General features: G+C 64.9%; 1 protein-coding gene across 1 annotated transcript; it reads left to right on the top strand.

Annotated features, from left to right (window-relative positions):
* Positions 1-878: 878 nt before the first annotated feature.
* Positions 879-8,797, top strand: CARD9 (caspase recruitment domain family, member 9). Its single transcript, XM_008573206.1, has 12 exons — positions 879-1,134; positions 1,635-1,772; positions 2,580-2,884; positions 2,956-3,135; positions 3,255-3,398; positions 3,797-3,922; positions 5,161-5,352; positions 5,897-5,938; positions 6,353-6,401; positions 7,805-7,881; positions 8,503-8,579; positions 8,698-8,797. Exons 1-12 carry the CDS (start codon positions 951-953, stop codon positions 8,795-8,797), a joined length of 1,614 nt encoding a protein of 537 aa, XP_008571428.1. The 5' UTR covers positions 879-950.
* Positions 8,798-8,863: the final 66 nt, after the last annotated feature.

The raw sequence follows: 8,863 nt of genomic DNA, 5'->3' as shown, positions 1-8,863 counted from the left end.
TGTTGCCAAGTGTGTGCCAGGAGCCAAGCCTCCTCTGGGGCAGGAGAACGGCCCAGGGATTGCTGGAGCCCCCACCTGAGAACCTGCAGAAGGCACCGCATTAGCAGCCGAGCCGGCCCCCACCCCCTTGTGCCCAGGTCTGACAGGGTGACACATGCTCCTCAGGCCATCCTCAGTGGCCCTTCCTGGATAGCACAGTGACAGGCAGCTGCTGGAGGCTGGGTGGCCAGGCCATCCTGTTACACCACCAGCCAGCTACAACGGAAGGAAGGATTGGAGGGCAGGGGCCTGGGATGTGAGTGGGCGTTAACCAGGGGGAATGAGGAAGTCCTGCACAGACTGGCTCCCTCAGCCACTGCGAAGGCGGGAGGGTCGCATGCAACCTCCTTCTTGCCCCAGCCTGGACACTGGCTGGCTGGGGGCTGGACCCTCCTACCTCCACCCCCGTGCTGCACAAGGAGGCGGTGCCAGGCAGGTGCCAGGATCCCAGGTGCAAATAGCTCCTCCCATCCACTCACCTCCATGGCTGGGAGGCAGCTGCCCCTGCAGGCTCCAGAGCACTTTGGGGGTGTCCGGGGGACAGAGGCCAGAACAGGGTTGTGGTGCACCTGTCCCCTCCCACATGCTTATCTGGGTAACTCGGGGAGAGAGAAAGCTCTGATGGCAGAGGGGCAGGAGCAGGGGCTCAGGAAAGGCTAGGGAGGGGCTGGCCAGGTGGTCTGAGGGGAAGCAGATCACTGTACCTCTGTCGTCTCCCAGGGGTACTGGTCATGAGACGGGAGATGAGGCTGAACACCAGGACACCCCTGCCTGCAGCCCTGGTGGGACCCGCAGGCCCGGGCCCTGGTGTGGACTGGCCGCTCAGGGAGCAGCTCTGGGCTTGGGTGGGGAGCAGCGGTGGCCACCATCTCCGCCGCCCTCCCTGACTCCGGCCACCCTCCTGCCAGGCCATGTCGGACTACGAGAACGAAGACGAGTGCTGGAGCGTGCTGGAGAGCTTCCGCGTGAAGCTCATCTCCGTCATCGACCCCTCACGCATCACGCCCTACCTGCGGCAGTGCAAGGTCCTGAACCCCGATGATGAGGAGCAGGTGCTCAGCGACCCCAACCTGGTCATCCGCAAACGGAAAGTGGGTCAGTGCTGCCCTGCAGCGGGCAGACCCCAGGGCCCCAGTCCTGGCCGAGGTGCCAGCCCGGAGCAGGTGCTGGCTCTGCCTGCCCAGCCCCCGACCCCAGGAGGGCCCACCCAGCTGTGGCCCTGGCACCCCCAGCCTTCCTCCTGTCTCCTTGGTGCTGCTCAGAGGCAAGGGGCAGTCAAGCTTCCACCACAGCTGAGGCCCCTGGGAGAGCCCAGGGGTGGGTGGGCAACAATTTGTCCCCAGCCTGGGAAGGAGACCTGCAGGGTGCCTCATCCTGCAACCCAGACCCCTCTACAAGGAGGCCCTAGGCAGCCCGGGGGTGGGAGGCGGTGGCACCGCACAGCCTGGGGTCCCCTCTGCCCAGAGTGCACCCCACTTTTGTCTCTCCCCAGCCTCCACGTCTCCCGAGCCAACACCAGGCCCCCTCGCCCCGACCCCCCCACCCCGATCCCTGCCCCCGGCCCCCAGCCCCAGCCCAGCCTCTCTGGCCTACAGGCGTGCTCCTGGACATCCTGCAGCGGACGGGTCACAAGGGCTACGTGGCCTTCCTCGAAAGCCTGGAACTGTACTACCCGCAGCTGTACAAGAAGGTCACGGGCAAGGAACCCACCCGCGTCTTCTCCATGATCATCGGTGAGCGGGACGGGCCAGCCCGCAATGGGGGCGGGGCGGGGCCGGGCCATGTGGGGGTGGGGCTGGCATTGGGGCCAGGCAGAAGGCCCACCGTCTCTGGTCTATTCACCCGACACATTGGGCATGAAAGAACATGGGAAGGGTGGAGAAGACAGGTCTGTGCCGGGAGGGAGGCTGCTGGTCGCGGCTTCCACCCCAGGTCCTCAGGGTCCTGCCCCTGTCCACTTGGCAGAGTGAACCAGTGAACCCTGACTGTCCAGGGTCCCGCTGGGAATATTCACCCAGGAGAGGGCATGACTCTGTTAAAGCTCCTGCCTCCGAGCCCACAGCCGCTGCCCCTGGGAGGGCAGAGTCCTGCAGCTCCCAGCAGCTGCAAAGGGAGCTGTCCCAGCCGGGGTAGCCGTAGCCACCTTCCTGCAACTCATTAAGATCTGTTACAAAGTTAGACAGGCAGGGGATGGCCTGGCCCCCTGGCAGCCCCGTGTCCTGGCGGGGGATTGCACACTGGAGGTGAGGTAGAAGCTTGAGTCCATTTCGCCCACACGGGGGTCAGTGATGGGGAGGTGGCCCACGGCTGCACTCGCTGGGAGGGAGAAGGGGCCCCAAGGGAGGCTTTCTGCTTGGCCCTCTCTCTCTGGGAGGCCAGCGGTGTCCCTTTAGCCAGGCTCAGCATCCCCAGGAACCTCGAGCTGCTGCTGCTCAAGTCACTCAGGTCTGGACAAGTTCTGAGGGCCAGGGCCACGATGGAGTGGGACTTGGGGGTGACAGGCGGCCGATGGCAGCAGCTGACACTGGCCTGGTCCTCAGATGCATCGGGGGAGTCGGGCCTGACACAGCTGCTGATGAGTGAGGTCATGAAGCTGCAGAAGAAAGTGCAGGACCTGACGGCGCTGCTGAGCTCCAAGGACGACTTCATCAAGGAGCTGCGGGTGAAGGACAGCCTGCTGCGCAAGCACCAGGAGCGCGTGCAGAGGCTCAAGGAGGAGAGCGAGGCCTGCAGCCGCGAGCTCAAGCGCTGCAAGAACGAGAACTACGACCTGGCCATGCGCCTGGCGCGCCAGAGCGAGGAGAAGGGCGCGGCGCTCATGCGGAACCGCGACCTGCAGCTCGAGGTGCTGCCCGCTCCCGCTGGGGTGTCCTGGGGGTGGGGTCTGCATGCCGGGCTGATGGGTGTCCCCTGCAGATCGACCGGCTGAAGCACAGCCTCATGAAGGCGGAGGACGACTGCAAGGTGGAGCGCAAGCACACGCTGAAGCTCCGGCATGCCATGGAGCAGCGGCCCAGCCAGGAGCTGCTATGGGAGCTGCAGCAGGAGAAGGCACTCCTGCAGGCCCGGGTGCAGGAGCTGGAGGCCTCTGTCCAGGTGCGCTGCGGGCGGAGCCGCACCAGGCAGGGTGGCATGGCGGCCGGGAGCGCAGCAGGCACAGTCCGGCAGGATTGCTGGGCCTCCCCAGCCGGGCCGTTGCCCTTTGCCATCTGCAGGAGGGGAAGCTGGACAGGAGCAGCCCCTACATCCAGGTGCTGGAGGAGGACTGGCGGCAGGCACTGCGGGACCACCAGGAGCAAGCCAACACCATCTTCTCCCTGCGCAAAGACCTGCGCCGGGCTGAGGCGCTACGTGCCCGGGTATGAGGGCGGGGCAGGTGGACACTGGTCCCGGGGGCCAAGCCAGGCCGGATGGGCTGTGCTGTGCCCACTTGGTGCTCAGAAGGCTGGTGCTGGGATCCTGGCTCCATGTCTCCACTGCCTCTGTTCCTGGAGGCCCAGGGGTCAGGTCCAGCCCTCCTGTGCCAGTCTTTGCCACAATCCCCCAGGGTGGTGAGGGACAACCTTTGGGCTCACAGTGCCTGTGGCAGGACGGTGGCCACGGCCACAGTCTCTGGGACGGACCTGGCCTTAGTCTGGAAGCGCAGGGCTGGTAGGGACCAGCAGCCTGACTGTGTGTCGTGAGCTCCTGCCCTGGGTACACCCAGAGGCTGGGATGGGGGCTGCAGGCAGGGGGGCTGAGCTGCTGTCTCAAACAGTGCCTGGAGGAGAAGGAGACGTCCGAGCTGCAGTGCCTGGCCCTGCGTAAGGACTCCAAGATGTACAAGGACCGCATCGAGGCCATCCTGCAGCAGATGGAAGAGGTCGCCATAGAGCGTGACCAGGTAGGTACTGCCCCGTGGACACTAGGCGGGAGCCGTTCCCAGGTCCCTGCGGGCATGACGTGCGCACTCATTTAAACAATGTTAACAATGACGGAGTTAACAGTCCCCTTCTCCCACCCCCACTCCGACCCACTACCAGGGGGAACCACGGTCTACCTTCTGGCTCTGCCTTCCGGACTTTTCCAACATACATTTAGTTTTTGGTTTACTAAAATGGAAGCTTTCCATAGTCTTGTTTTGCAAATAGTTTTTTCATTTTAAAAAAACTGTGGGTGCCTTGGCCAGCCCCGTTCTTGTGAACAGTACGGAGCCTCCCCATGCAGGGCAGCGTCCACTTCACTGCGTCCCAGCACGATCCCGAGGTCACTTCTAGCCCTACAGTCGGTGCTTCAGCAAATGCTGGAGCGTTGTTTGGTGATATGTGCCAGGAGCTCACACAGACTCCTGGGAGCCGCCTGTGGGAAAAAACAAAGACCACCCCTCCCCACCATGAAAAGGGCTGGGGCTAGTGACAGGAGCCGCCGCCGGCCACCGCACGTGTGTCTGGCAGAGGCTGCAGGGGCAGGGGCAGGAAGCTCCACGGGGCTGGGCGGCTCCCAAAGCAGGGCTGCCTGTGGGACCCGTCAGGGGAGGTGTTTGGCTTTCTCTGGTTGGTCCTAAGCAGGCAGAGGGGACAAAGGGTAGGGGAGCTGCCGGTTACTGGTTTAGCCTTGGCCGGGGCTGGTTGCTGCAGGCCAGCGCTCTGTGCTGACGTCTCGTCTGGCCACGTCCCCTCACACATTGGGTCTCTCATACCTTGGTGTCCCCCACGGGGGTCAGATGCAACAGGCAGTGCATTCATCTTACGCAGCCGTAACCACGTTCTTGGTATCAAGCTACATCTGTGTTTTATATAACACGTGTGGGGGCACCAGCATACGCTGAAGGCCCACAGGGCTGCAGGGCCGGGGGCGACACGGGGCCCGCAGGTGCTGTCCTGAGCGCGGAGAGCAGGGACACTCTCGTCCTCCCCTCTAGTTCTCAGCCATCCACACTCTCCTGCACGCCCTGATTATTCTCACGGTCCCCCAGACGGTAACGTTGTCCACGAAGAACAAAGAGGAAGGGCCGGGGCCGGCCGGCCGCGGGCTCCCCCACCCTGCAGTTCCCGCTTGCTGGGCGGCTGGCTGGCGGCTGAGGGTCTGCGGGGAGCTCGCTAGAGGCTGGCGGCTGAGGGTCTGCCCTGGCTGCGTCCTCAGGCCATCGGCTCGCGGGAGGAGCTGCACACACAGTACGCGCGGAGCCTCCAGGAGAAGGACGGGCTGCGCAAGCGGGTCCGAGAGCTGGGCGAGAAGGCGGACGAGCTGCAGCTGCTGCTGTTCCAGCGCGAGGGCCAGCTGCTGGCCGCCGAGGGCAGGCTCAAGCGGCAGCAGCCGGAGACGCTTGTCCTGGTGGGTCCCCGGGGCCTGTGCGGTGAGGGCAGCCTCAGTGGGCGCAGCGGCATGCCACGCAGAGCACGGGCCTGTCCTCAGAGGTCCTGGAGCCTGGAGGAGGGGCGTGGAGCCTCAGGACAGCCCCCGCCTGGTTTGGCTTGGCCACTGCTCCACGGTGGCCTTGGCAGGTCCCTGGGCCTTCCTGAACCCCCTTCCTCCCCTGGGATGTCAGCTCATCCTAACCGAGCCCCTTCCTCATAGTGGGTGAGGGGTGTAGACGCGGCTCCGGGCCTGAGCAGGAAGTGGGACTGCTGGACGGTGGCTAAGACCAGGGCAGCCACCATCAGGCAGGCTGCCAGGCTGCTGTGGGTCTGGTCAGGGAGAAGGGGACGTTTTGGGTAGGGGGCCTGGAGAGGGGCCTGGTGTGGCTGAGGGCGGGCACAGGGCCTCCCTGGAGGATGGGGCTGGCCTGGGACTCCTCAACACATCCTGCCTACCTCACACCTGGGGGTGGCTCGGAGCCCCCACAGCCTGCTGACCGACCTCTTTTCTGTGACCACAGAGCTCTGACCTGGAGGACAGCTCCCCCAGGAACTCCCAGGAGGTGAGGATGGTCCACAGGGTGGGCACAGGGCTGGCCTTCACCTGGGCTCCCGGCCACAGCCTCTGCCAGGCCACAGTCCCACATCGCCCTTGCAAGGTCCTGCTCTAGTGAGCTGGCTGTTGCCCCTCCTCCCCAACGCTGGCCAGGCAGGTGCAAGGCCTCCATTTGCTCAGGGGTAGAGTGAGGCATGGACAGTGGCCACCTCCCAGCCCCTGACAGCAGGAACTTCAGGCCGGGCTCCCCATGCCCCAGCCCCGCCTGGCTGGGCAGCCTGAGTCCCTGTGCACAGGACTGATAGCAACAGCAACGGGGCAGGAGCGGGCATGGGCAGTGGGGTGGGTCAGGTCCAGTCCCAGGAGGGGTGACGGTGACTCACAGAACGGCCTGACCAGACGACTCATCTCTCTTTGGAAGCTCTCGCTCCCCCAGGACCTGGAAGAGGACGCCCAGCTCTCAGACAAAGGTGAGGACGGACGGGTGCACCATGCGCCACCCGGGGCCTCCTCAGCACAGGGCACCTGAGTCACAGCCTCCTGGCTGCCCCAAGTTGTGGCCAGTCCTGGGGACACTTGGCTGCGTAACTCACAACTGGTCTCTTCTGCCTTCATGACTCCCACTTTACAGATGGGGAAACTGAGGCTTAGGAGAAATAGTTTTGTCAAGGTCAGCCAGAGAGCAAACGAGAGCCCGATTTGAATGAGGAGCCCAGGTTGGCAGGACAAGTCCCCCTCTTGGGCAGTGGGTGCGGAGCCCCCACTCTGGGCAGGCCCTGGGGATGCACAGCTTAACAGGCCTGGCCATCCTGCCTCACCGAGCTCCTCTGGAGCCGAGGGAGGGACAGAAAGTCAGTGCCCAGTGCACAAGGCCGGGGAATGAGGAGCCAGGGATGGGGTTGTGCACAGGGGTGGCCGAGGGCCACTGCAGGCTCTCAGTGGGTGGGGCAGGACTCCTCTGCCTGCCTGGAGGCAGGTCTGGGTGGGGGTGGCCAGAGCTGTGGCTGCCTCCCCAGGAGCTGGTGACAAGGGGGAGGGACTGGCTCAGAAGGTAGATGTCAGGTGGGAGGTTTGGGGAGTACCTGGGGGAAGGGTGGAGGAGGTGGGGCCCTGGGAGTTTGCATGGGCAGTCAGACTTCCTCAGCCTCAGGCCTGACCCCAGCCTCTAAGCGGAGGCAAAAGGGGAAGACGGGGCTGCAAATGGGGAAGTGATGGGGGTGGGCATCTGCCCCAACCCAGAAGACGTAAACTTGAGGCCTCTGAGCCCCCACGTGGGCACAGAGGGGGCAGGACCCAGGAGTCACCTGCTCAGAAAGCTCTCCCAGGGGGTGGCCATGGTGGGCACCTGGGCAGTTGTGAAGGTCAGAGGGCAAGTGGGGGGCCCAAGGAGGTGCTGCTGCGTGGCCGGGTTGGCCTGGACCTCTCCTCCCCGCCTGGCCATCAGAGCACCTCTGCCCCAGGGGCCTCAGCCCTGATCTGTCCAGGCCCTGGAGGATTCCGAGGGTCCAGCCATCTGGAGTGCTCTCTCAACTGCTAGGCCAGCTGTGAGTGGGCAAATCTGCAGCGGTCTGAGGAGGCCTCCTGCTGTCTGTCCTCTGCCACTTGGAGGCAACCAGCTCAGGAGGAGGGGACGGTGGGTGGGAAGAGTGTCCAGCAGCCTCTGCCCTGCCCTGGGGGCCTTGACCTGGGGGTGAGGAGTGGGCAGCAAGGTCTCAGCCTCAGTCTCCTTGGCTGTAACATGTAGTCTTCACTGGCTCCATGTGAAGATCCCACAAGAGCCTGTAACACCAACTGCAGAAATCATCTGGCAAAGCCAGCAGGGAGCGGTGGAGGTGGCAGTTGGGCCACTGACAGGCACGACTCTCCTTTCCAGGGGGCCTGGCCGAAGTGGAGAGCTCGGAGCCCCCCTTTGGGCCTCTGCAGAAGGAGCGGCTTTCACTGACCCCCAACGTAAGGCTGCCCTGGGATCCCTGCCACCCTGGGTACCTTGGCTGTGGGTCTCAGAGTGACTGATGATGGGGAGGGAGGTTCCTCGACAGGGGACGCCGCCCTCCAGTGGCCCCTGGACAGCTGAGGAGTGATCATAAGGTCTCTGTGCCCATGGGCTTTGGAGGGTGGTGTTTGGAACATGAAGTGGAGCACCCTCCTTTCTGGGACAAAGCAGCAGGCTTGGGTGGGCTAGGCAGGGGGGTGTCCCAGGGCACGACAGCCCTGGGATGCCTGTTTTCTGCAAGGGCATGCTGGTTTCTTAGGGGCCTTTGCAGTGGATGTGCGTAAACCCTGACCAGGAACCTGGCCTCACTGCCCACTGCGCCAAGTGTCCCAACAGCTAAAGGGCCACCCCAGGGTCTGCAGTAGAAGGGACGCTACAGGGCAGAACACCAACTCCCAGCTCAACTCACGGGTCCAGCAGCCTGGCGCTGTGTGAGCCGAGCCAAGGCCGGCTGGGCTCCCAGCTTCCCCACTAGCCTGCAATCCCAGGGGCCGGGTGGGGCATGTGCGCGTGTGCAGAGGGCATGGGGGGTCCCACCCGCAGTGCTGCCTGGCGCCTGAGCCTTCCCCCTTGTGCAGGACGCAGGCCTGAGCAGCGGGGAGCCCCCGGAGAAGGAGCGGAGGCGCCTCAAGGAGAGCTTCGAGAACTACCGCAGGTGGCCGGCTGGGGAGGGGAAGGGCCGGGCGGGGGAGGACGCAGCCGGGCCTCGGTGTCTGTGGCGTCTGCGGCGGGCACGCGGCCCCCTGCAGACACCTGCGCTTTGTGTCCCGCAGGAAGCGGGCCCTCAGGAAGATGCAGAACGGCTGGCGCCAGGGGGAGGTGGACCGGGAGAACACCACAGGCAGCGACAACACCGACACGGAGGGCTGCTAGCCCGGCGCCCGTCTCCCGCCGTGCTGGCGAGCCCGGGCAGGGCGCGAGGACAGGCGCCAGGCCGCA

The sequence above is a fragment of the Galeopterus variegatus genome, unplaced genomic scaffold (assembly GCF_000696425.1).
Source record: "Galeopterus variegatus unplaced genomic scaffold, G_variegatus-3.0.2 Scaffold889, whole genome shotgun sequence".
In the NCBI taxonomy this organism is placed as follows: Eukaryota; Metazoa; Chordata; class Mammalia; order Dermoptera; family Cynocephalidae; genus Galeopterus; species Galeopterus variegatus.
Note: the sequence above shows the minus strand (reverse complement) of the source record. Positions and strands in the feature narration are given on the sequence as shown.

Coding starts and splice junctions, on each gene's coding strand:
- CARD9 (XM_008573206.1), top strand. CDS start 951: ATGTCGGACTACGAGAACGAAGACGAGTGCTGGAGCGTGCTGGAGAGC. Junction 2,885..2,955: donor ACCGCGACCTGCAGCTCGAG/GTGCTGCCCGCT, acceptor TGTCCCCTGCAG/ATCGACCGGCTGAAGCACAG. Junction 5,939..6,352: donor CCCCCAGGAACTCCCAGGAG/GTGAGGATGGTC, acceptor TCTCTTTGGAAG/CTCTCGCTCCCCCAGGACCT.